This window comes from Oncorhynchus kisutch, linkage group LG17 (assembly GCF_002021735.2).
Source record: "Oncorhynchus kisutch isolate 150728-3 linkage group LG17, Okis_V2, whole genome shotgun sequence".
Taxonomy (NCBI): domain Eukaryota; kingdom Metazoa; phylum Chordata; class Actinopteri; order Salmoniformes; family Salmonidae; genus Oncorhynchus; species Oncorhynchus kisutch.
Genome location: NC_034190.2, coordinates 75,489,284 through 75,517,195, shown reverse-complemented (window position 1 = coordinate 75,517,195; position 27,912 = coordinate 75,489,284). Strand labels below are relative to the sequence as shown.

The 27,912-nt window shown below is 38.9% G+C and overlaps 2 protein-coding genes and 1 long non-coding RNA gene across 5 annotated transcripts in view; 1 reads left to right on the top strand and 2 right to left on the bottom strand.

Moving 5' to 3' along the window:
- Nucleotides 1-1,249, bottom strand: part of LOC109908310 (glycoprotein-N-acetylgalactosamine 3-beta-galactosyltransferase 1-B) — a 34,227-nt gene extending 32,978 nt beyond the window's left edge. Inside the window, exon 1 of the mRNA XM_031794620.1 lies at nucleotides 1,136-1,249. The gene's annotated coding sequence lies outside the window, so the exon portion shown is untranslated. The remainder of the gene's footprint in view (nucleotides 1-1,135) is intronic.
- Nucleotides 184-27,508, top strand: LOC109907071 (beta-1,4 N-acetylgalactosaminyltransferase 1). 3 transcript variants are annotated; one of them, XM_031794619.1, is made up of 12 exons: nucleotides 184-576; nucleotides 692-1,119; nucleotides 5,236-5,471; nucleotides 6,143-6,325; nucleotides 6,820-6,926; nucleotides 7,084-7,121; nucleotides 11,464-11,644; nucleotides 12,455-12,547; nucleotides 13,491-13,678; nucleotides 13,921-14,061; nucleotides 17,805-18,042; nucleotides 24,760-27,508. In XM_031794619.1, the coding sequence occupies exons 3-12, from the start codon at nucleotides 5,254-5,256 to the stop codon at nucleotides 24,966-24,968; spliced, it is 1,596 nt and encodes a 531-aa protein (XP_031650479.1). In that variant the 5' UTR covers nucleotides 184-576; nucleotides 692-1,119; nucleotides 5,236-5,253; the 3' UTR covers nucleotides 24,969-27,508. The 3 variants fall into 3 exon arrangements, with proteins under 3 accessions (XP_031650479.1, XP_020360449.2, XP_031650478.1); XM_020504860.2 differs by lacking the exon at nucleotides 184-576 and having other exon boundaries at nucleotides 1,116-1,847; XM_031794618.1 differs by lacking the exons at nucleotides 184-576; nucleotides 692-1,119 and adding an exon at nucleotides 1,513-1,847 and having other exon boundaries at nucleotides 5,185-5,471.
- On the bottom strand, nucleotides 4,474-7,092 carry LOC116354440 (uncharacterized). Its single transcript, XR_004203721.1, has 2 exons — nucleotides 7,046-7,092; nucleotides 4,474-5,409 (listed from the first exon to the last, which is right to left on the bottom strand). It is a non-coding gene; the product is annotated as an uncharacterized LOC116354440 (long non-coding RNA).
- Nucleotides 27,509-27,912: the final 404 nt, after the last annotated feature.

The window sequence follows — 27,912 nt, the reverse complement described above, 5'->3', positions numbered from 1 at the left end:
TTGTGATACAATTAATTATAAATTAAATAATCTGTCTGTAAACATTTGTTGGAAAAATTACTTGTGTCATGCACAAAGTAGATGTCCTAACCGACTTGCCAAAACGAAAGTTTGCTAACAAGAAATTTGAGGAGTGGTTGAAAAACGAGTTTTAATTACTCCAACCTAAGTGTATGTAAACTTCTGAGTACAACTGTGTCAATTTAGGTGTAGGAATGAAGCTCGTGCTTTCAGAGTTTATAGTGGATATCAAGGCGGATTTAGGCGGTCCATAGCAACCTACTGACCTGAGTTTTGCTGAGCGCATTATTTGACTGCGAATAGCCTAGGCTTACATGACATTTTATGGAATTTCTACATTTTGAATATGACTAGGCCTATAGTTAACTTTATTTCACATTCATTAATTTGCAAGTATGTATTTATGGTAGGCTATTTAAAGCTCTGAGCACATCATGGACACCAATAGAAAGTGGCAGGAGATGACTTTCAGCAGAATGCCTATTACAACTATACTTGAAAGGGCACGCACCTCAAACTGTGACAGCAGCGCGCAAAATGAAACTATTTTGACAGGTACGTTTCTACTACATCTGAATTATTGAAGTGTGCCTATTCGATGCTAACACTTTAGATTATGTCACGAACCCCGCTTCCTGAGTCTGTGTTTGCCTGTGTTTCTGTCCTGGAGTGTGTTTCCGGTGTCCTGGAACGCACCCTGTCTGGTTGCCGGGCAGATTAGCTTGTTGGGAGATCGATGTTCACCCGCACCTGTATCCCATCAGTAATCTGCACACCTGTCCTGATCATCACCTCTCCCCTTCAAAAGCTCTGACCTGACATCCATTCCCTGCCGGATCGTTAGCCATGAACAGTATGTTGTGCCATAGTATCAGCCTCAAGTTGGATAGAATTTGTTTTGTTGTTTTGTACGTCTAGCTTGCCTTCAACTTACCTCCGTTTGTTCTGTCTTCAGTTACTCACCCGGATCATTTACCCCATTCCCGCCTGGTCATCAGAGGATTCCGCTTTCCCATTGGATCCACCTATTTACTCCCATCAACTCACCACCGCTGCCCGCTACGCCACCTGGATGTATCTACCCACTCACATTCACTTGTAAATAAATACTCACCTTCTTCCTACTCTCCTTGTCCTGGTCTGCTTCTGGGTTCGATTTTGAAGAAACGTGACAGATTATTAGACTATGCTACTTTAAATATGTACATTCCTTTTTGCGGCGTTCAATGTGTTTGCATCACATTTTCAACTCTACGGATAGTTTTTTTTTATGTTGCCCTAAATAAGAAATGTTTATGTGCGCTCTAGGCAACAGCTGGTAGATACAGTGCGTGTAGGCTGATCTACAAGAATAAATTATTATAGAGAAGAGCGATTTTTATTTGTCAAAGCTGTCAAGAATCGATTATCATGTCACAAGAATCAGACCCTCGATGTTTAGGCAATTGGAAAGGATCATCAAGATCACCGTGCACTTTCAACACCCTGTGAAGTTCATTATAAATTATTTCATTAATAAACTGCATGGTTTCCCAAGTCGTAGAGGGAGGACCACACAATATATCATAGCGTGACTTCAATTTTACTTCGATATTATGGTTATTATATCAATATAAGCTCATAAAGGCGTTTCCCCCGCAGTTGGTTGCATAATTAGTTTTACTGATAGCAAAAGATCTCCACATTTCGAACGAACAAACAGTCGCAGCCGTCATGTTTTTTAGATTTTTTTTTTTTTTTTTTACAGACTTCACTCGCATAAAAACTGGATGGATAAGTGGTTATTGAGCCGATATTGGACAAAGATCTTTCTCTCCTGTCACACTGTAAGATAATACTTATTTATTTTATTTTATCTTGATTAACAATTGATCAACTAAATTTGACCAGTTGTTTAAACATTGACAACGACTATTATTACAATAAGATTAAATGGCATGTTTTGTTCCATTATGCCTATACGCGTGTGTTTGAGTGTAGATAGGCCAACATCCAAGTGTTATATTTGGGTGCATACTGACTCTCTTCTAGTCCACTATACAAACTACATGTGTTATCTGTAATAGCATACGGCACAGCTCTCGTTTGAATCTTAATATCACGTTGACACTGCCAATGTCATACTATATATGTAATTTCAAGTCCTATCATTCCCTGTAAAATATGATGACCCTTTCCCATTAGAAGTGACAACACCAGTGACATTTTATTTCTGATACAAATATTAGTGACCGTTAATGTCAGGTGTCATTATTTCTGAGAAGACAATGTCTGTGTAATCCACAGATCTTTATTCAGTCAAGCTCTAAAACAGAATATAATAAAATAGCAAATTAACTGAACAGAGTGGGCACATGCAGGTAAAACAGTATTTAGGCTAAGCTCTATTTAAGCATTTAAGTAAGTAGCCTTGAGCCGGAACGGCTCATAGGTATGGATACCAGTCTGTTTAGCTATCATGCCACTCCTTGCTACCCCTGTCACGCTAAAGATCTTTGGCATGTGACAACAAGTACAAGGAGTGGAATGTTAGCTATATCCTGTTTCTGTATGGTTGATTTTGCAAAGACGCGCACTTTTAGATGTTCAATGTTTTGGAAAATGAAACAGCTTTTTATCTATCTGAGTATTTTATTTACTCTGTCCGGAAACAAGATCTAATAGTGGCTGAGACCATACTATTTAAGAATATCAAGATTTTTATCGGTTTCCTCAAATACCTGAGGGGAAATGTCATTACCACCAAGTCATAAAATTAGCTTTTTTAGTTTTAAAGGAAATTACAGAAATATAACATTATATAACATTTAACATCTTTTTTAAAAACTATTTCCTAAATGTGCATAAAAACCTTGATGATGCTCAGAAACGTAGAAATGTATTTACCACATCAAAATCGTAATATGTTACATTACTTTAGAAATGTTCTTAAGAACTAGCATATAAGGTTCACATATGGGAAAAATCATCAATATCAATTGTAATTTAATACACATTTGCCTCAAAAATAAACATTTTAATGTCATTGTTGTACATGTTGAATTTTTATTGAAGATATAGAACAGACCATTCCTTCTAATTCATCCCAAAGTTGTTCAACAGGGTTGAGGTCAGGGCTCTGTGCAGGCCAGTCAAGTTCTTCCACACCGATCTCAACAAACCATTTCTGTATGGATCTGGCTTTGTGCATGGGGGTATTGTCATGCTGAAACAGTAAAGGGCCTTCCCCAAAACTGTTGCTACAAAGTTGGAAGCACAGAATCATCTAGAATGTCATTGTAAGCTGTAGCGTTAAGATTTCCCTTCACTAGAACTAATGGGCCCGAACCATGAAATTACAGCCCCAGACCATTATTCATTCTCTACAAAATGTAGGACAGATGATTTTTATGCGCTACACGCTTCAGCAGTTCCGTTCTGTGAACTTGTGTGGCCTACCACTTAGTGGATGAGCCGTTGTTGCTCCTAGACGTTTCCACTTCACAATAACAGCACTTACAGTTGACCGGGGCAGGTTTAGCAGGGCAGAAATTTGATGAACTGACTTTGGAAAGATGGCATCCTATGACGGTGCCACGTTGAAAGTCACTGAGCTCTTCAGTGTGGACCATTCTACTGCCAATGTTTGTCTATGGAGATTGCATAGCTGTGTGCTCGATTTTATACACCTTTCAGCAACGGTGTGGCTGAAATAGCCGAATCCGCTAATTTGATCCACTAATTTGAAGGGGTATCCACATACTTTTGTATATGTAGTGTATGTCCTTGTCCTCTCCTTGGTTGATTTATGGAGCATCTTATAGAAACTTTTAAAATAAATAATTAAAGTCAGTACTAATAATAAATTGTAAGTTGTCCATTGTAAGTCACATAAATAGACATCAAAATCACTCAATCACCTGAACATAATACAACATTTAATGGTCTTATTTAGCAAATAAGTGTTCATTTTGTAATTTGTTTTCAGGTCCTAAGGTAAGTAACAATGTATAAACTAATACATTTTGTCATTACCACCACATTCTGTCCTTAGCATTACAGTTCATTATGTGGTGGTAATGATGTGTAGTGGTAATGACATTTTAACAGTATTTGGTCATAAATAGCAGGGATTATAGCATGCTAACTCCAGTTGAACAGCTAGAATACAATGTATCCTAAATACACATAATTAAAACATAATTTTCAAAAATCTAATTATTATAGCCTATTTGGTATTGAAGTACAATAAATAAATACATATTTTTTTTCTATAATTTCCTGACAAAATTGGAATTCCCCTCCATGTGCTCCACTGTCACTATTCATAGCCATGGTGACCAAGTACACTAACTTTTGAAAATGTTACTATTATGTAATTTGCTTGTCATGATGGTAATGACACAATACTTTGAGACGGCTGTATTTTGTGTACAAAAAGTATCAAATAGAAAATGGCTTATGCACATCTAATATGTATATAGATTCCATTTATTTGACTCTTTTTTTAAACAGGTGCATTCAATATTTTGTAATTATCAAGACTTTTGTAAGTGTAATACATAGAAGATTGTCAAAAGTCTGGATGTGAGACAGGACAAAAACAGTGCAAAACAGTTCAATCCAGACATGAAATGCTTTAGAAAATAAAAAATACAAACATTTTGAAAGCTGAAAAAACAGTTTAAGGTTATTTTAGTCTCTACGTAATGAAATAAAACATCTAAATTAAAATGTTATCTTAAAAATCTAACCCTGAGACACAAAAAGGCCCGTGTTCGCAAAATCTCCCATATACTGTGTGAAGAAAAATAAACTGAATGTCAAACCAATATCAAATCATGTAAAACAAGTGTAACATAGTAGCCTAAGGAAGTAAATATTATTATTATTATATATTTTTAATCACAGTAGTTGAATGTTGGAATGTAGGCTTATTTTGAAATACACTTAAAGTATTAGCATATATTTGAAAATACATATTGCCTGTTTTGGTATTTGAAATAATCTATTTGAACATATTTTCAAATAGAAGGCCATCATAGGAAGTTATTTGAAAATACTTTCAAATACTTCCAATAGAAGCAGTGGTTTTGTGTCACATTATTTGAAATGACTCAGATACATAGAAAATAAGTATTTCAAAAGCAAATAATAATAAAATACCCATGTATTTGAACCCAGGTCTGAAACACATGGCTGACTAGTGTCTTATTGGTCCGATCTGTCCTTTAGTGACATCGATCTGTGTCCATGATGCGCTGCCTCGTTCAGAAGAAAACATACCTCGTCATTTTATCTCCACTGCTACTGTTCGCCCTCCTCCGCTACTGGACTCGAAGGGCCACCACCACTGTTGACTTGGGACCAGGCCAGAGCTACAAGGCACAGAAGGTTCTGAAGGAGAGGCTGCAAAATGTCCAGAATAGTTATGACAATATCCCATATGTCCTGAAGGAAAGTGTGGCAGGGTGAGTTCATATGGGCAAATGGTATAACACATGTATAACACATTCATAAATGGCAAAAATGATAGTCACAAAGTAACAAATACAAAACAATGTTTGGAAGTGTGTCCTAAATCTAGGAGATATAAGAGAACTCGGGAAATAAATACATAAATAAATATATATGCATTTACATTTTTTACACATATTTAACACATTTTTGGGGGGTAGACAAAAAAACTACATTCATACTTCCATTATTTGTTTTAAATGGGTACTGGTTTCCATCAGAGTCGTGTGACACTTATGGGGGTCATAAAACGCTACAGACATTTTCGCGAGAGGACTGATTTTCAAAAACCCTCTAGCGCTGCCACCTTTCATCGCAGACGCGGTGTGACATCGGTGGATGTGGTAGATTGAGACGTATCCAATGCAAAGAATATAAAATCAGATATCTCTAGATAAAATGGACGTATTTTTGTATGTATTCCATTTCACAATTCCATTTGAATTCGGCCAAACTGAAATTCAAGGTCCAATTCCAATTTTCTTCATTGCGTTTCAAATTTCGAACTACTTCCTGATTCGACTCAATCAAATCAACCTACATGGTTTTCATTGCACTAATAGTGACTTATTTTGTCCCATACTCTTACCAACCGTGCACAACGCTCTTCATTAATCTCATTCAGGCGTCTGGCACTGAACGTGTGTGTGTGTGAGGCAGATAAGAAGCCTGCCATCGACCTGCCTTTTGCCCAAGTGCTGTTCCCCCGTGTCTGGGCCCAGGATGACTTCCACACAGCCTTCCAGGAGGCAGAGCTGGCTCAGGTGAAAAGTCGCAGGCAGCAGGAGTACAACAGCTTCCAGCAGAGGTAACTGTACAGTACACTGAGGTGTTGTGCTGTGCTTTGCAGTGCATTGGAATTGAATGATTTGCTTTGCTGTGCACCTTGCAACTATATACTGCAACTCCCCACTGTTTTCAAGTTATGGGCCCACCCTTCTTTGCCTTCTCTCCTTCCATTGAAAATATGTGACGTACATGACGTGTTTACAATGCTGCTTTTAGTTTTAATGCACCATGATGCTGGAACAAAATTCAAAACACATTTCAACTTGATGTTCTCTCTCTGTGTGTGTGTGTGTGTGTGTGTGTGTGTGTGTGTGTGTGTGTGTGTGTGTGTGTGTGTGTGTGTGTGTGTGTGTGTATTTATGTTGTGTATACAGGGTGCATTTGTAAAAGAGACCTAGGTCTCAATATATCTTCCTGTTAAAAATAAAGATACAAAATAAAAAGTACATTACATCATCATACTTTAGCTTGAGCTTATTTCTAGTCTGGCTAACCTCTCCATGTTGGCTGCAGGTACCAGACTCCCGCAGACCTCCTTGTTATAGCAGAAGCCAACAGTCCCCTACAGTACCCTACCCAGGGGGTGGAGGTTCGCCCTCTCAAGACTATCGTTATTCCTGGTAAGATCACTGAAAAGATTTACACTCTGGACAGAAGGTATTTTTGCAGCTTTGTTGTAAATATCGCCTTTGCCCCCCCAACCATAACTGTAGAACAGCTAAAACAAAACTAACCTGACCTTATGACTGAAGATGGAATTCTCTTCTCTTTTTTAAGGGTTGGGTCTGAAAGAAAAGCATAGACAACTTCATACAGTAAGTTTATCTCCATTTATAATACTACATTGAACAAAAACATAAACCCAACATGCAAAAATTACAAAGATCTCACAGACTTACAGTTTATATAAGGAAATCAGTCAATTGAAATAAATTCATTAGGCCCTAATCTATGGATCTCACATGACTGGGAATACAGATATGCATCAGTTAGTCACAGATACCTTGAAAAAAGGTAGGGCGCGTGGAACAGAAAACTAGTCCGTACCTGATCAGACCACAATTGTGACTCACCACCTGGATGTGGTCCTATATAGCAACATTTGAAATATTTATTTTCGCTCTCGGAAGCTTAACCAGCTCTGCTGCCAACAATTTCATTATGCTTTTTTGCCAACGTTTATTGACACTGGCCATATTCAACAGGTGTTGTACACTTTATTTGAACTTCTTGCGACTAGCAATCCCGGATCCGGGAGCGTAATCATAGCCTCAAACGAATTAGCATAACGCAGCGGACCCCAAGAAACTTTTCCTATTCATGAAAATCGCAAATGAAATATATTCAAACACAAGCTTAGCCTTTTGTTAATCACACTGTCATCTCAGATTTTCAAAATATGCGTTACAGCCAACGCTAGACAAGCATTTGTGTAAGTTTATCATGGCATAATGCTATGCTAGGCTTTGCTGGCAGCAGGCAACATTTTCACGAAAATAAGAAAAGCAACCAAATTAAATCATTTATTTTTGAAGAACTTTGGATGTTTTCACTTAGGAGACTCCCAGTTAGATAGCAAATGTTCCTTTTTTCCAAAAATATAATTTTTGCAGGCGAAATAGCTCCCGTTTGTTCATCATGCTTGGCTGAGAAATCGACTGGAAAATGCTACCACTACAACGCCAAACTTTTTTCAAAATTAGCTCCATAATATCGACAGAAACACGCAAACGTTGTTTAGGATCCATCCTCAAGGTGTTTTTAACATATATATTCGATAATATATCCGTCGAGGCAATTGGTTTCTCATAAGAAGCGATTGGAAAAATGGTTACCTCAGTATTTTACGCAAGATTTTCTGCAGGAGACACCATGTGACCACTTGCTAAATATGGTCCCTTACGGCTATTCTTCAATGGAAATGCGTAAAAAGACGTCACGATGCTGTAGACACCTTGGGGAATACGTGGAAAACGTAAGCTCATTCGTAGCTCATTCACAGCCATATAAGTCATTGGCATGAGGCGGTTTCAAAAAATGCGGCACTTCCTGGTTGGATTTTTATCTGGGTTTCGCCTGTAACATCAGTTCTGTGGCACTCACAGACAATATCTTTGCAGTTTTGGAAACGTCAGTGTTTTCTTTCCAAAGCTGTCAATTATATGCATAGTCGAGCATCTTTTCGTGACAAAATATCTTGTTTAAAACGGGAACGTGTTTCATCCAAAAATTAAAATAGCGCAACCTAACATTTAACTGGTAAAGACATGTAGCTAGGTGTACAATGAACCTAGCTAGGTAAACAACATTTAAGATCATACACGTCACGTAATGTTAGCTAATGCGCCAGCCAGCTAACGTTAGCTAGTTAAACAACAAGGAACATAGTGCCAAATCATGTCGTTACTACCCTGCATGAATCTGCTGGGAGCTAACCAACCAGGTACAATGTTAACTAGCTAACATTAGGCTCTAACTAGCCAAGCAAACGGTTATGGGATACGAATAATAATGTCATACACATAACGTTAGCTAGGGAGCCAGTTAGCTTGAAATGAAACAACTTTCTGCCACAATTAGAAATGTGTAATATCTGAAAATGTAGCTAGCTAGACTATCTTACCCGTATACTTCATCATGCATGATGGACTCGTCTCCCTGTCACGGATGCCATGCCACTGATGCTTTTAGTTTGAAGATGTAATCCGGAGACAGGTGTTTTCTCCATCTCTTTAGCTATCAAACTCTAATTCTACTGATTTCGATCCTCCAGAAAGTGCAGAGCAACACTTATGCAGCTCCACTACACTATACATAAAAAAAAGCTGTGTTCTACAGGATTACCAACACAGACTGACCAACTCAAATAGACAGAAGCCTTCTTTATGGCAGACCAATCTGAACTCCTCTCTCGGCATATCTAGCCCACTCATTATCTCAGCCAATCATGGCTAGTGGGAAGGTTGCTGGCTTTTTCTGTGACTTAACCAATAAGGCTTGTAATTGAACAATATTATTTGTATTTTCAGATGGCATACAAGTTTGTTTTTAAGGCACATGAAACTTCACATGTTCCAGAAGGCATGGTTTGCTAACTATCTGTCTGATAGAACTCAGTGCACTCAATTTGATGGGCTTATGTCTGTTAAATTGTCTGTCTTGAATTGTGTGCCCCAAGGCTCTGTACTTGGTCCTCTCTTATTCACTATTTATATAAATGATTTAGACAAAAAGGTCCAAAATGCACAACTTAATTTTTATGCTGATGATACTGTTATTTACTGTTGTGCCTCGTCTCTTACAAAAGCTTTCCAGAAAATGCAAACTGCTTTTTATACTGTTCAATATACCTTGTGTCAATTTAAGCTTATCCTCAATACTGACAAAACTAAACTAATGGTGTTTTCTAATGCAAGAAATATACCTCTGAACCTTTCACCTATTACTACCTGTCAGGGCAAGGAGATTGATGTTGTAACCTCATATAAATATATTGGAATTTTAATTGATGACGGCCTCTCTTTTAAATTGCATATTCAACAATTTACAAAAAAAATTAAGCTGAAATTGGGATTTTATTTTAGGAATAAGGCCTGTTTTTCTTTTGAAGCCAGAAGGAGTCTAGTATCAGCTACATTTATGCCTTTACTAGACTATGGGGATATTTTATATATGAATGCTTCATCTCAGTGTTTGAGATCAATTGACACTCTTTACCATGGCACTTTGAGATTTATTTTAAACTGCAAAACCCTTATGCACCACTGCACTTTGTATACCAGGGTTGGCTGGCCTTCTCTAGTTACTCGTAGGCTCAGTCACTGGTATACTTTTATTTACATTTTGGGTTTACTACCTTTTTATCTGTGCATTTTTATTGTTCAGAAATGTGGTGGGTACTCTCTTCGTTCGCTGGACTTTATCCTGCTAACTGTTCCAAATGTCCAAACTGAATTCGGTAAAAGGGCTTTTATGTACTCTGCGCCATCGTCTTGGAACGCCTTACAAAATACTTTTAAACTGGAAGAACTTGTCCCGATTGGTGTTTTTAAATCACTGATGAAGGATTTTGAGGCTGATTCCCTGACCTGTCAATGTTTTTAATTTGCTGTTTTATACTCTTGTGAATTCAATGGTTTTTACTAGATTACTTGTAGTTTTTCATGTTGACTGTCAGAATTTTTTTTGTAATGACTTGGTGCTGCCTATCTTGGCCAGGGTGCTCTTGAAAAAGAGATTCTAATCTCAATGAGCCCTTCCTGGTTAAATAAAGGTTAATAAATAAAAATAAATACACATTTCTGCCAAAAAATCAATTTTGATAAAAAATAAACGTTCAAATGGCTCTCCTGGAAAATCGGGGCTTGCGACATATGCCTAGTTTCATGAAATTGGAAACAATTTGCCTCTTGCAGCACGACACTTCTCCTTTACATAGAGTTGATCAATCTGTTGATTGTGGCCTGCGGAATGTTGTTCCACTTCTCTTCAATGTCTGTGCGAAGTTGCTGAATATTGGCGGGAACTGGAACATGCTGTCGTACATGTTGACCCAGAGCATCAAAAACATGCTCAATAGGTACCATCATGTCTGGTGAGTATTCAGGCCAATGAAGAACTGGGACATTTTCAGCTTCCACGACTTGTATACAGATCTTTTCTACATGTGGCCGTGCATTACCATGCTGAAACATGAGGTGAGAATGGCACGACAATGTGCCTCAGGATATCGTCACGCTATCTCTGTGCATTCAAATTTACATCGATAAAATGAAACTTTGTGCATATGGAACATTTCTGGGATGTTTTATTTCAACTCATGCTACACGGGACCAACACTTTACATGTTGCGTTTATGTGTTTGTTTCAGTATATGTTTGTTGTAGTGGCAGGTAATCTAGCGGTTAGAGCGTTTAGCCAGTAACCGAAAGGTTGTTTGTTCACCTTGTCGGCTCAGGGAGTTGAACCATTTGTCTATGTACCCTTGAGCAAGGCAGTTAACCTATAAGTCGCTCTGAACAAGAGTGTCTGCTAAAATATAAAATGTTGATTAATGTTTAACATAAAGTGATCTACAGTCATTTTGTGACCATTGTAATTGCCCCAAGCAGACTAGTTATTTGAATTAAACTGAATCCTCCCTATCATGTCCTTTAGGTGAATCTGACTGCTACCCTGGGGACATTTGATGTTTTAGCCACCGTAGACGGGGTCTCCATTAGAGGACAGGGAGTGATGCACATGACTTTGTCCAGTAGACTCCTCTCCACTCTGAACAGACAGCTACAGTTTGTCACCTATACCAACACCTTGTTCCACCCTAGGACGGCTGACACAGGTTGGTCAGCCCCTCAGTGTGTGTCTAGTCCTGAGTTCTGATACTGCAATACAGGGTTTTGAAAACTAACTTTTTAGTGCCTGCAGCTGTACAGGAGCTGTATGCCATACTATACAATACAACTTTATTGTCCATTTAGTAACAGCAAACAACAGAAATGTGTATTTTGTTCCGTTCTCAACTCCTGCCATCCAATTCCCCATTATCATGCCACTCCCTGTCATTCCACTCACTTTTTACTTCAGTACGACAACACAGAGATAGAAACACAACGCATCATTTCCTGCATGTCTCAAATTCTTTATAAACCTGTCTATTATTCTCTGGAAGGGGCACACAACTAGCCTACACTATAATTACACAGTCCGTGTTTAGGGAAGAGATCATTCCGCAACTGGAGAAAAAGCAGTTGGTGTTTGACATTCCATGTTGCAATGTAGGTGTGGTAGACTATAGATTACAGCTTGTTTGCTGAACGAGACTTTGAGTGTAGAGAGCGATTCTAAGTGAGCTGTTTGGGGAAAGAGATGTTAGCACAGAGGCAGACTAGGGGAAGCAGTGTTTTGTGTACAACAATAACTGTGTTGTCACTAATCATTTCCATATGTTACGTGGATGTTACAAACATAACAAGTATCTGTAGACCTACTGTTAAACAAGCTTGATCTCTTATTGACCATTAGGTATTGAATGTGAAGTGAAGTACATTTTTGTTTTGTTAATTTGATTGTATTTAATCATATACTGTACTGTAATGTGATACACCTGAGATATTAGAGTGATGAGATATGTTTCTCTGCTCTATTCCAGTGCAGTTTGAGACTGATGGACACCAGTCCGTTTTTACCATAAAGGTTGGACATGCTGTTATTCCCAAGCTCTATCACTCAGGTTACACTGGAGGTATGTACTGTATGGGTTGTTCATTTGGCATTTGACCACTGTATAGTTATTTGTATCTGTACAGTTATCGTAGGGATCCAAGGTCCTAAATGTTGCAATGTTGTTTAAGGCCCAGTGAAGTCAAAATGCAGTTTTTCCTGTGTTTTGTATCAAATTGTATAACAGCTGATGAAAGTGTTAACAAATTTCTTGATAGTCTTATTTCTTGATAGTTGCTGGTTGAAAATGCAATCTACACAGAACATTCTAGGAGTTTCGGGCTTTCCATGGTGACATCACCATGCTGTAAATTGGTTAAAAGAATTCCAAATCTTTCTACCAATGACAGCTAGTGTTCAGTTTTGCTCTCCCCACTCAGACCACTCAGACCACAGACAGTCCTAGCAAAATTCTTGCTTGAGATTTTTTTTTTTTTGCTAAATAAACTATTTTGGCCCATTTGATGGGAAATCTATTACATTAAGATACTTATAGGACAATTCCACCCCTAAACTATCTTTTGTTTTTAGTTTTATTAGTCCATTGTTGACATAGTCCCAAAATGTTTTGCTTGTCAGCAATCAAGTTTTCAAGATATGTAACTTTCAAAATATAGACGTCATCACGTAGGTATCCCGAGTGGCGCAGCGGTCTAAGGCACTGCATCTCAGTGCTAGATGCGTCACTACAAACCTTGGTGCAAGGCTGTATCATAACCAGCCGTTATTGGGAGTTCCATAGGGCGGCGCACAATTGGCCCAGCATCGTCAAGGTTAGGGTTTGGTTGGGGTAGGCCGTCATTGTAAATAATAATTTGTTCTTAACTGACTTGCCTAGTTAAATAAAACAATTATGCATTTTGCATCATATGGGGGATGATTTCTGTATTATGAAAATAACTGAAGATAAGTACAAGTATGAATATTCATAATTGGGTACAAACACGCCTTTCCTTTTTCCTCAGAATACAGCATAAGCTCACTTGTCACCATAGCTACCAAGACATTTCTGCGTTATGACAAACTGCAGGATCTGATTGACAGCATACGGAAGTTCTATCCCACCGTCACCATAGTGATAGCAGATGACAACGAGCACCCCCAGCCAGTGATGGGTCCACACATTGAACATTACATTATGCCGTTTGGGAAGGTAAGCAAACTTTATTTTGGGAAGTGTAGCTCCTGTTTCATCACAGCAATCTCTCAGTTCTGGTCTTGGGGGACCCACAAGTTGTCCTTTTGTTCCAGCCCAGTATTTCATTTACTTGTGATTCCCTCCTGGTACTCTGAGGGTCTCCATGTCCAGGATTTAAGAACACCTTGGCTATCAAACGTTCGGCTATTGCCAAATTGGTAATTAAGTCTTTGTCCTGTCTGTCCACCTCTGTGCAGGGTTGGTTTGCAGGGAGGAATCTGGCTGTCTCTCAGGTGACCACCAAGTATGTGCTGTGGGTGGACGATGACTTCCTCTTCACCTCCAACACCAGGCTGGAGAATATGGTGGAGATCCTGGAGAAGACCACCCTGGACATGGTGTGTGTTTGTGTGTGTGTTTGCGTGTGCTTGCTCATAGATCTGGACCTGGTGAGTGATGAGGGTGAGGCCTCTCTGAGAGGAATTATTAAAACCAGGGTAGAGTCAGGTTAGAACCATAGTTAGAACCTGGGGTGGAATTGGGGAAGGGGGCGCGCCTGGAAACCGAGTTCTCAAAGTGAAAGTCATATTGACATGTACGTATAAGGTTTTTTGGGCTGGATTAAAATGTTTGTGGTGAGTTCCGAAAGGGGTTTCATACAGTAGCCTAGGCTAGGGGGTGACTTTCTATCCACTCCAAACTTGGAACAAAACCACACCCACAAGTAACCATAGCAACATTCAAAACTGCATGAGAGCTGAGAGTGGTGATTGGATAGTCGAAGAGCCTCATCCTAGCAGGTGAAAATGTGATCAAAGTCCAAAGTTATTTACGATGTCTTAGCTTTGAATTTGGCCCAATATTACTGGATAAAGTACAAGCATAATTCATGTGTGGTAACTGTTGTTTACTGACTTGCAAAACTTCCTTGCATAACTTGATTTTAGCAATACTAGTTTGAAAGGCTTGCATGCAAAACATGATTTTAGGAGATAAAATATCTACATTTTAAATTCAGGCTGTAACACAACAAAATAAGAAACAAATCTAAGGCTGTCAATGAATACTTTCTGAAGGTACTATTCTTTTAATAATTCTTCAAGTTCTGTCAAATTGGTTGTTGATCATTGCTAGACAACCATTTTTAGGTGTTGCCATAGAATTTGATTTTAAGTCAAAACTGTAACTCGGCCACGCAGGAACATTCAGTGTCTTCTTTGTAAGAAACTCCAGTGTCGATTTGGCCTTGTGTTTTAGATTATTGCCCTGCTGAAAGGTGAATTCATGTCCCAGTGTCTGGTGGAAAGCAGACTGAACAAGGTTTTTCTCTAAGATTTTGCCAGTGCTTAGCTCCATTCCGTTGATTTTTTATCCTGAAAACTCCCAAGTCCTTAACGATTACTAGCATACCCATAACATGAGGCAGCCACCACTATGCTTGAAAATATTAAGAGTACTACTCAGTGATATGTTTGGGGCAAATCCAATAAAACAAACACTTTGTATTCAGGACAAAAAGTTAATTACTTTAGTTAATGGCTTGTTGCGAACAGGATGCATGTTTTAGAATATATTTTATTCTGTACAGATTTCTTCTTTTCACTCCGTCAATTACTATTGTATTGTGGTGAAATCCCTGAGCGGTTTCCTTTCTCTCTGGCTATTGAGTTAGGAAGGACGCCTGTAACTTTGTAGTGACCTGGGTATATTGATACACCATACACAGTGTAATTAATAACTTCATCATGCTCAAAGGGACATTCAATGTCTGCTTTTTATATTTGTACCCATCTACCAATAGGTGCCCTTTGTGAGGCATTGGAAAACCTTCCTGGTCTTTGTGGTTGAATCAATGTTTGTAATTCACTGCTCGACAGAGGGACCTAACAGATAATTGTTTGTGTGGGATACAGAGATGATTTAATCGTTCAAAAATCATGTTAAACAGTCCATGCAACTTATTATGTGACATGTTAAGCACATTTTTACTCCTGAACTATTTAGGCTGGCCATAACAAAGGGGTTGAATACTTATTGACTCAAGCTGTTCATTTTTTATTAATTTGTAAAAATGTTGCATAAAAACAAAACTCCACTCTGACATTATGGGGTATTGTGTGTAGGCCAGGGACAAAACAAAACTCCACTCTGACATTATGGGGTATTGTGTGTAGGCCAGTGACAAAACAAAACTCCACTCTGACATTATGGGGTATTGTGTGTAGGCCAGTGACAAAACAAAACTCCACTCTGACATTATGGGGTATTGTGTGTAGGCCAGGGACAAAACAAAACTCCACTCTGACATTATGGGGTATTGTGTGTAGGCCAGTGACAAAACAAAACTCCACTCTGACATTATGGGGTATTGTGTGTAGGCCAGTGACAAAACAAAACTCCACTCTGACATTATGGGGTATTGTGTGTAGGCCAGTGACAAAACAAAACTCCACTCTGACATTATGGGGTATTGTGTGTAGGCAAGTGACAAAACAAAACTCCACTCTGACATTATGGGGTATTGTGTGTAGGCCAGTGACAAAACAAAACTCCACTCTGACATTATGGGGTATTATGTGTAGGCCAGTGACAAAACAAAACTCCACTCTGACATTATGGGGTATTGTGTGTAGGCCAGTGACAAAACAAAACTCCTCTCTGACATTATGGGGTATTGTGTGTAGGCCAGTGACAAAACAAAACTCCACTCTGACATTATGGGGTATTGTGTGTAGGCCAGGGACAAAACAAAACTCCACTCTGACATTATGGGGTATTGTGTGTAGGCCAGTGACAAAACAAAACTCCACTCTGACATTATGGGGTATTGTGTGTAGGCCAGTGACAAAACAAAACTCCACTCTGACATTATGGGGTATTGTGTGTAGGCCAGTGACAAAACACAACTCCACTCTGACATTATGGGGTATTGTGTGTAGGCCAGTGACAAAACAAAACTCCACTCTGACATTATGGGGTATTGTGTGTAGGCCAGTGACAAAACAAAACTCCACTTTGACATTATGGGATATTGTGTGTAGGCAAGTGACAAAACAAAACTCCACTCTGACATTATGGGGTATTGTGTGTAGGCCAGGGACAAAACAAAACTCCACTCTGACATTATGGGGTATTGTGTGTAGGCCAATGACAAAACAAAACTCCACTCTGACATTATGGGGTATTGTGTGTAGGCCAGTGACAAAACAAAACTCCACTCTGACATTATGGGGTATTGTGTGTAGGCCAGGGACAAAACAAAACTCCACTCTGACATTATGGGGTATTGTGTGTAGGCCAGTGACAAAACAAAACTCCACTCTGACATTATGGGGTATTGTGTGTAGGCCAGTGACAAAACAAAACTCCACTCTGACATTATGGGGTATTGTGTGTAGGCCAGGGACAAAACAAAACTCCACTCTGACATTATGGGGTATTGTGTGTAGGCCAGTGACAAAACAAAACTCCACTCTGACATTATGGGGTATTGTGTGTAGGCCAGCGACAAAAAGATTCAGGCTGTAACACAACAAAATGAGAAAACAATCTAAGGGTGTGAAAACTTTCTGAAAGATCAGTTAGTCAGGAAATACTGCTTTTGAGCCGGAAGTGTTGTTATCTAGAGCTGTGATGAAATAGAGCTGTGCTAACCTGAGTGACTTTTTTTGTCTGTTTTTTTTGACAACTTGCCAGTTGTGGTTTAGTTTTCCACTGTGACATTAAAAGAGGGTTTGCCACTGACTCAGTTCCTGTACCTTTGGAATGTACATCCTCTGGTTTTGAAGTGGTTATACAAACTAAGAGTTCTGCTTGGTTATATCAGGTCAACGGTCTATGACGGGTGCACCAGGTGTGTGTGTGTGTGTGTGTGTGTGTGTATCCCTGTGTGTGTGTGTGTGTGTGTGTGTGTGTGTCCCTGTGTGTGTGTGTGTCCCTGTGTGTGTGTGTGTGTGTGTGTGTGTGTGTGTGTGTGTGTGTGTGTGTGTGTGTGTGTGTGTGTGTGTGAGTGAGTGAGTGAGTGAGATCACAGGTGGCTGGTGCTGTGAGGGAAGCTACACTGACACATTGTGGCAACTCATTTGTGGTGACTCGTATTATCCTTCCACTCATTTTGTTATTTTTGTGTCTGTTACCCCAGGTGGGTGGTGCTGTGAGAGAAGCTACAGGCTACACTGCTACTTACCGCCACACCATCTCAGTGGAGGAAGGGGGTGAGGAGGGGGACTGTATACACATCAGAAATGGATACCATCATGTCATTGAGGGCTTTCCTAACTGTGTCCTAGCCGACGCTGTTATCAACTTCTTCATGGGGAGGACAGACAAGATGCAGCAAGTGGGATTCGATCCTCGTCTGAACCGTGTGGCTCATCTAGGTGAGTGTCTTTGTCTCATCACTAGAGCCCAGAGGTTTTCCTTATTTCTGATCAAAATATTGCCTTTATTTTAATTGTGTTAACACAAATCAAAGGAACAGCAAAAGATCAACATACTTTAGGTGTAATAACCCCCAGGGGTGTGTGCTTAGTCCCCTCCTGTGCTCCCTGTTCACCTACAACATCCTGGCCACGCACAACTCCAACACCATCATTATGTTTGCTGAAAACAAAATGGCATTAGGCCTGATCACAGACGACGATGAAACCACCTATAGAGAGGAGGTCAGAGACCTGTCAGTGCCAGGACAACAATCTCTCCCTCAATGTCAGCAAGACAATGGAGCTTTTCGTGGACTACAGGAAAAGGAGGGCCGAGCACTCCCCCATCCACATCAACAGGTCTGTAGTGGAACGGGTCGAGAGCTTCATGTTCCTCAGTTTCCACATCACTAAAGAATTAACATGGTCCACACACAGACACACACCAACACTGTCGTGAAAGAAGGCACGACAACACCTCTGCCCCCTCAGAAATCTGAAAAGATTTGGAATGGGCCCTCTTATCATCAAAAAGTTCTACAGCTGCACCATTGAGAACACCTTGACTGGCTGCATCACCACTAGGTATATATCAATGATGTCGCTCTTGCTGCTGGTAATTCTCTGATCCACCTCTACACAGATGACACCATTCTGTTACATCTGGCCCTTCTTTGGACACTGTGTTAACAAACCTCCAAACGAGCTTCAATGCCATACAACTCTCCTTCCGTGGCCTCCAACTGCTCTTAAATGCTAGTAAAACTAAATGCATGCTCTTCAACCGATCGCTGCCCACACCCACCCGCCCGACTAGCATCACTGCTCTGGACGGTTCAGACTTAGAATATGTGGACAACTACAAATACCTTGGTGTCTGGTTAGACTGTAAACTCTCCTTCCAGACTCACATTAAGCATCTCCAATCCAAAATGAAATCTAGAATCGGCTTCCTATTTTGCAACAAAGCCTCCTTCACTCATGCTGCCAAACATACCGTTGTAAAACTGACTATCCTACCGATCCTTGACTTCGGTGATGTCATTTACAAAATAGCCTCCAACACTCTACTCAGCAAATTGGATGTAGTCTATCACAGTGCCATCTGTTTTGTCACTAAAGCACCAAATACAAAATGTCAGAATAATAGTAGAGAGAATAATTTATTTCATCTTTAATTTTTAAATCTTTAAATCTTTCTTTCCTCACATTCCCAGTGGGTCAGAAGTTTACATACACTCAATTAGTATTTGGTAGCATTGCCTTTAAATTGTTTAACTTGGGTCAAACGTTTCTGGTAGCCTTCCACAAGCTTCCCACAATAATTTGGGTGAATTTTGGTTAGTAGGGTTAGTTGTCATCAGCAAACTTGATGATGGTGTTGGAGTCGTGCGTGGCCGAGCAGTCGTGGGTGAACAGGGAGTACTGGGGCCGAGCTCCCTGCCATCCAGGACCTCTATACTAGGCGGTGTCAGAAGGCCCTAAAAATTGTCAAAGACTCCAGCCATAGACTGTTCTCTCTGCTACCGCACTGCAAGCGGTACCGATGGAACCAATAGAACCCTGAACAGGTTCTATCCCCAAACCATAAATCTACTAAATAGATAACCAAATAGCTACCCGGACTATCTACATTGACCCTCTTTGCACTAACTCTTTTCACTTATCACATACAGTGCCTTCAAAAAGTGTTCACTCACACCCCTTCACTTTTCCACATTATATTGTGTTACAGCCAGAATTTAAAATGTATTAAATTTTGATTTTGTGTCACTGATCTACACACAATACTCCATAATGTCAAAGTGGCATTTGTTTTGAGAACATTTTCTAAATTAATAAAAAATGAAAAGCTCAAATTTGGTGGTGGAAAAAGTACCCAATTGTCATACTTGAGTAAAAGTATAGATACCTTAATAGAAAGTTGCTCAAGTGAAAGTCAGCCAGTAAAATACTGCTTGAGTAAATGTCTCAAAGTATTTGGTTTTATATATACTTAAGTATCAAAAGTAAATGTAATTACCTTTTTCAAACCTCGCCCTTTCCTTTTCCCAAAGTTTTTTTCAAACAACTTAATAGGAAGGTTGCTTCATTTCTGTGGAAAGGGAAAACCTCCAGAGTGAAACTCATAACTTTATGCAAACCATACTCAGAAGGACTTACTCTACCTGACTTCCTGTTGTATTACTGGGCATCTCAGTTAAAGGCTGTGTGGGTATGGCAAAATACAACAACAAGTTCACCCTCTTGGAGACAGATGGAGGAGTGTCTGACCCCTGTTACATTGGCATCTATACCTTATATTAGTCCACCTAAAGCTTTGCTAGGTCTCATAAACAACCCCTTCATTAAAAACACTTTAAATATATGGATGGAAGTCTGTAAACAAACAGATCTATATATGAACAAACACCTTTCTATAATAACCCCATCTTTCAACAACTGGCATCTCATTTTCAGTTACCTCAAACTCATTTATTCAAGTACCTACAGGTTAGGCATTATATTGCCACTCAGCAGGGAGGTAGGATTCAGCCCATGAGTAAATCTATAACTGATAAACTGTGGCTGGAGAGGAAAGAGGTAAAAGGTTTCATTTATTACATGTACACTGGTCTTCAAGCTCTGTTGGGGAACGATGAACCTCTGAAAGCTTGCATGAAGTGGCATGATGACCTTGGTCTCATTGTTGAGGATGAGAAATGGGGAAAACTCTTTTTAGATGTTCAGCGTCTTTCATCTAACACAAGGCACAAGTTGATGCAATTCAATATTTTACATAGGGTCTACTTTACACCAGAGAGACTGTATAAGATCAATTGTAAATATTCAGCATTTTGCCCAAGGTGTGAAACGGGGATGGGTATACTGATGCATATGTTTTTGTCCTGCCCTGAACTAAGCAATTATTGGAAAGACATTATTCAGATCTTATCACAGGCCACTAATATGATGGTACCACTAAATCCTTCCCTTATTCGTCTTGGAGATGACTCTGTTCTACCAGTTGATATTTGTAGCAAAACCAGATTCATTAAATTGGCAGTCATTGCAGCCAATACAGTGCCTTGCGAAAGTATTCGGCCCCCTTGAACTTTGCGACCTTTTGCCACATTTCAGGCTTCAAACATAAAGATATAAAACTGTATTTTTTTGTGAAGAATCAACAAGTGGGACACAATCATGAAGTGGAACGACATTTATTGGTTATTTCAAACTTTTTTAACAAATCAAAAAATGAAAAATTGGGCGTGCAAAATTATTCAGCCCCTTTACTTTCAGTGCAGCAAACTCTCTCCAGAAGTTCAGTGAGGATCTATGAATGATCCAATGTTGACCTAAATGACTAATGATGATAAATACAATCCACCTGTGTGTAATCAAGTCTCCGTATAAATGCACCTGCACTGTGATAGTCTCAGAGGTCCGTTAAAAGCGCAGAGAGCATCATGAAGAACAAGGAACACACCAGGCAGGTCCGAGATACTGTTGTGAAGAAGTTTAAAGCCGGATTTGGATACAAAAAGATTTCCCAAGCTTTAAACATCCCAAGGAGCACTGTGCAAGCGATAATATTGAAATGGAAGGAGTATCAGACCACTGCAAATCTACCAAGACCTGGCCGTCCCTCTAAACTTTCAGCTCATACAAGGAGAAGACTGATCAGAGATGCAGCCAAGAGGCCCATGATCACTCTGGATGAACTGCAGAGATCTACAGCTGAGGTGGGAGACTCTGTCCATAGGACAACAATCAGTCGTATATTGCACAAATCTGGCCTTTATGGAAGAGTGGCAAGAAGAAAGCCATTTCTTAAAGATATCCATAAAAAGTGTCGTTTAAAGTTTGCCACAAGCCACCTGGGAGACACACCAAACATGTGGAAGAAGGTGCTCTGGTCAGATGAAACCAAAATGGAACTTTTTGGCAACAATGCAAAACGTTCTGTTTGGCGTAAAAGCAACACAGCTCATCACCCTGAACCTACCATCCCCACTGTCAAACATGGTGGTGGCAGCATCATGGTTTGGGCCTGCTTTTCTTCAGCAGGGACAGGGAAGATGGTTAAAATTGATGGGAAGATGGATGGAGCCAAATACAGGACCATTCTGGAAGAAAACCTGATGGAGTCTGCAAAAGACCTGAGACTGGGATGGAGATTTGTCTTCCAACAAGGCAATGATCCAAAACAAAGCAAAATCTACAATGGAATGGTTCAAAAATAAACATATCCAGGTGTTAGAATGGCCAAGTCAAAGTCCAGACCTGAATCCAATCGAGAATCTGTGGAAAGAACTGAAAACTGCTGTTCTCAAATGCTCTCCATCCAACCTCACTGAGCTCGAGCTGTTTTGGAAGGAGGAATGGAAAATGTTGATGTGCAAAACTGATAGAGACATACCCCAAGCGACTTACAGCTGTAATCGCAGCAAAAGGTGGCATTACAAAGTATTAACTTAAGGGGGCTGAATAATTTTGCACGCCCAATTTTTCAGTTTTTAATTTGTTAAAAAAGTTTGAAATATCCAATAAATGTCATTCCACTTCATGATTGTGTCCCACTTGTTGATTCTTCACAAAAAAATACAGTTTTATATCTTTATGTTTGAAGCCTGAAATGTGGCAAAAGGTCGCAAAGTTCAAGGGGGCCGAATACTTTCGCAAGGCACTGTAAATGCACAGCTATTATATGGAAGAGTGACACTCTGCCAAGCAAGCAGATGTGGCTAAAAGATCTAACTTCCTATATTCCATCTGAAAAAAATAACATACAATTTACAAAATAAACCCTTTGAATTTACTGATGTCTGGGGGGACTTTCAGCAGTTCTAGAGACGTCACCTTAGCTGCCTCATTTCTACTTTCTTCATTAATCTATTATTATTATTAGTTGTTTTTTTGAATAGTTTATTTTCTAGCATGGAATGTGAAGGTCATTCTGTGTCTTTTTGTTGTTGTTAATCAGTGAAGCTAATACCAGGAGGGGGTAGTTTATGTGTTGGTGAGGGAAGAGTTGTGTGTCCCCATGTAGCATGGTGTTGTGTAGGTGGAAGGAATAATGGGGCATAATCTGTGTCATATTTTGCTGGTTGTAAAATTGAAAAAAATTAAATAAAAAGCCAATAAATATTGTAAAAAAAAAACTAATCTAATTGCTAAAATATACACTACTGGTGAAAAGGTTTAGAACACCTACTCGTTCAAGGGTTTTTCTATATTTTTACTATTTTCTACATTGCAGAATAATAGTGAAGACATCAAAACTATGAGGTAACACATATGGAATCATGTAGTAACCAAAAAAGTGTTAAACAATTCAAAATATATTTTAGATTTGTAAGGACAGACGCTGGAGACGAGAAGCAAGTACAGGGAGTGAACATTTGTTGAAACAGCGGACATATAACAAAACAAGAACAGCGTCAGGACAGGGGGAACAAAGCAGACAGAACCATTTTCTTGTTTAAAAAAAAATGTATGGATAGCCAGGGGCACACTCCAACACTCAGACACCATTTACAAAAGATACATTTGTGTTTAGTGAGACCACCAGGACAGAGGCAGTAGGGATGACCACGTGTTCTGTTGATAAGTGGGTGAATTTTACAATTTCCCTATCCTGCTAAGCATTCAAATGTAACGAGTACTTTGTATGGAGTAAAATATACAATATTTTATTTAGGAATGTAGAGAGGTAAAATATGTCAAACATATAAATAGTAAAGTAAATTACAGATACCCCAAAAAATGACTTAAGTAGTACTTTAATATATTTTTACTCAAGTACTTTACACTACTGCTAAAATGTATTGAGTCAATAAGTGATGGACCCCTTTGTCATGGTAAGCCTAAATAAGTTCAGGAGTGTGCTTAACAAATCGTATTAGTTGCATGGACTCTGTTTAATAATAGTGGTAAACTTGATTTTTTAATGACTACTTCATCTCTGTACCCCACTCATACTAGTATCTGTAAGTCCCTCGATCTAGTAGTGAATTTCAAGCACAGGTTCAACCACAAAGACCAGGGAGGTTTGTCAATGCCTCGCAAAGGGCACCGTTTGGTAGATGTGTTAAAAAAAAAGTGAAGTTATTCATTAGGCTTTTGATAGTGTGTCAATACACCCCATCGCTACAAAGATATAAGTATCCTTCCTAACTCAGTTGCCGAAGAGGAAGGAAACTTCTCAGGGATTTCACCATGAGGTCAATGGGGATTTTAAAATGTTTACATTGTTTAATGGTTGTTGTGATATGAGAACTGAGGATGGATTTTAAAAAAGAATAGTAGTTACTCCACAATACTAACCTAATTGACAGAGTAAAAAGGAAGCCTGTACAGAATACAAATATTCCAAAACATGTTTTATTATAAAAATGAAATTGGATGGAGCTAAGCACAATCCTATTGTAAAACTAGGTTCACTCTGCCTTCCAACAGACACTGGGAGATTAATTCACCTTGGACAATGACCTAAAACACAAGGCCAAATCTAAGCATTTCACTTTTAGTCTACACCTGTTTACGAACCATGTGACAAATACAATTAGATTTAATAAGTGAAACCTTCTAGACTGAGAACATAAACTGTGCCTTGTCACTGAAAGTCTGCAACAAGAAAACAAGACATTCCTTTTGTAATCAAATTGTAAAAATATTTTATTGCATCCTCAGAGTTCTTCATCGACGGGCTTGGGATCCTCCACATAGCTTCCTGTGATGACATCATCATAAACCATGCATCTAAGATCAAGTTGCCATGGGGCAAGTCGCAGAGTGAGAAGGCCTACGTCAAGTTCCGCTACTCCTCATCGGATGCTGTCCAAATCAAAAATGCCCTTTTTTACTTCAAGAACAGACTCAAATGCATGTCTAGTAACTGAAACAGGCTCTACAAGCTATCACTTGAGGTTTTAAAACTGAGGTTTTTATTTTTGTTACACTGAGCAGCCATTTTTTTGTCATCACCAACAGAGGTGTCATGCCCATAGGGGGCATGTTCCCCCCTCGGATTATATTTTGTGTATGTAATTGTCGTTTCTCTGTAATACTACTAGCCACCAATGATTATGAAGTTGGCTTTAGCTAATTCAGATTGGGAACCTCTCCCCCAACCTCATAACTAGCTAACAATGAGAAGCCATTTCAGGATATCAATCAAGCTAGAGTAGCTGGCATGCCTGCTGACAAGGTTCGTATACTTTAGAAAAGAACGCAATAACTAAATGCACTGAATAAGACTCATATTCCTTTCAATCTTTTACCCGGGTTTTAGCAGAGATTCGGAGAATAATATTTATCACCAGTCAGGAGGATACAGAGGCTCAAGAGGGTATGCTAAGTAACCAGTCAAATATACATATTTTTTAGATATATGAAGCGTAATGATTATAGATGGCAGGAAAAAGCTGTTTCGGGTTTTAAGAACAAATGTAAAATCTCCAACTCCCGGGCGAGGGACATAAACACCCCCCCCCTTTGCCATTCCAAATAAAATGTAATCGTTTTTGCTTATATCATCAAAAAAAAAAAAAAAACAGGTAGCTAGGTGTAGACAAGACCATAAGCAAATAGGCAAACTGGGATATGTTTTTTACATGTTCTTATTTTACTACTTCTGTTAGCAAACAGAACAGAACTAACAGTGGTGTAAAGTACTTAAGTAAAAATACTTTAAAGTACTACTTAAGTTGTTTTTTGGTGTATCTGTACTTTACTAATGATATTTTTGACTACATTCGTTAAGAAAATATTGTACTTTTTACTTCATACATTTTCCTTGACATCCAAAAGTACTTGTTACATTTTGAATTCTTAGCAGGACAGAAAAATGGTCCAATTCACTGCCTCTGATCTGGCGGATTAACTAAACACACATGCTTCGTTTGTAAATTATGTTTAAGTGTTGGAACGTGCCCCTGGATATTCATAAATTAATTAAAAACTAGAAAATTTGCTTTACTTAATATAAGGAATTTGAAATGATTTATACTTTTTCTTTTACTTTATTTTAGCAATTACATTTACTTTTGATAACTAAGTATATTTTAAACCAAATACTTTGATTTTTACTCAAGTAGAATTTTACTGTGTGTCTTTTACTTGAGTCATTTTGTATTAAGGTATCATTACTTTTAGTAACGTATTGGGTACTTTTTCCACCACGGCAAACAGAAAGGGTGCATATTGCTCACGAGTATAATTCATTTGCCCTCCTGGTGACCTGGGTGTAATTATGAGAGCCTTCCTTAACCCTTTAGAAGTCCCACCTAGTTGACTGCTTTTAAAATGGCGGAAGCACTCAAGGGCAAAGTCCATGCCAAAACAGGTTTTATCAATCTAGAGTCCTCTAACTATGGTATTAACAGACTGTGCCAAAGTGTGAGTCATGCCATAGTACTGAAGTGTAAGGTCTTCTCCCTCCTGATTACTTTAATTACCTGACTTAAACCCTCTTGCTCTTTGAGGAGCATATGATATCCTCCCACTCTACTACTCTGGACAAAGTTATCACTGTTCAATGTTTACGTGGCAAACCTGTCCATCATGGGGTTTGCCAAATTAATGGGGCGGCAGGTAGCCTAGTGGTTAGAGTCTAGTGTTTAGAGCGTCGGACCAGTAACTGAAAGGTTGCTAGATTGAATCCCGAGGTGGCAAGATAAAGAAAACTGTCGTTCTGCCCCCGAACAAGGCAGTTAACCCACTGTTCCTAGGCCATCATTGTAAATAAGAATTTGTTCTTAACTGACTTCCCTAGTTTAATAAAACATCATGGTCTGTTTATGGCTCCCTATATAGTGCACTGCTTTTGTATAGGAAATACTGTGCTATTTGGGACAAACATCTTTTCATCTAGCTGCTGCTCTTCCAACCAATCAAAGACTTACTTCCTTTGAAATGAAATGTAGGTTTACCTATAATATGCTTTCCTATTTTTGCACTCTTCATGAAAAACATTTTGATTGATGAATTTCATTAACTTGCTGTCTTTTTTTATACAAAGAACTGTAATGATCTGTTTGTATTGCATAATCATGGACACCTACCAGAGCATGATGTCCTGCCAATGTAATAATGATAAAGCCAGGCAGGTCACCCATGATACAAGTATTCAACGTGATATAGATGAATGTATTCTCTTCATGATGAATTCAAGCAGTCATACTTTTTGTATTATTTTGCATGAATGTTAGTGAGACTGTGTGATATCTCGTTACATGCTGCCATTATACTATTTACTAATATATATTTGCTGTTATACTATATATACACTATTTGACCACAAGGTGGAACCAGAGACCTGAATAATGATTGTCTATAGAAATCTAGTACTGTTTTGTCCCTAATGTCAAGTTCAGTTTTCTACAGTTATATTATGAAAATGTATTTTTTGTATTATTAAAATGTAATGGTTAAGATTATGGATCTGATTTTGAGGAATTGCATTTTCCGTTTCTCCTGTTATACTGTAGGCTGCAAACTGTATGAATTCTTCGACTAAGTAGAGTAATGACCAAGAGGTGCATGGTTTCTATTCACTGTTAGAAAACCAAAAACCTCCATCAAAAACAACCAAACACACCATTGATCACACTCAATATTCTAGTGAAGTACTGGAATCATCTACTGCTGTGGGGAGTAGTTGTAGCCGTAGTAGGGTTATTTTGACCATGAGAGAATATGGCTAGTACGTAAATGCTGAAATCCGAGATTGATTTGAGTCTGTTGTTTGTTATTATAAACTGGGTGGTTCCAGCCCTGAATGCTGATTGGCTGACAGCCGTGGTATATCAGACCGTATACCACAGGTATGACAAAGCCATTAAT

Coding starts and splice junctions, on each gene's coding strand:
- LOC109907071 (XM_031794619.1), top strand. CDS start 5,254: ATGATGCGCTGCCTCGTTCAGAAGAAAACATACCTCGTCATTTTATCT. Junction 6,326..6,819: donor TACAACAGCTTCCAGCAGAG/GTAACTGTACAG, acceptor TGTTGGCTGCAG/GTACCAGACTCCCGCAGACC. Junction 7,122..11,463: donor AGCATAGACAACTTCATACA/GTAAGTTTATCT, acceptor CATGTCCTTTAG/GTGAATCTGACTGCTACCCT.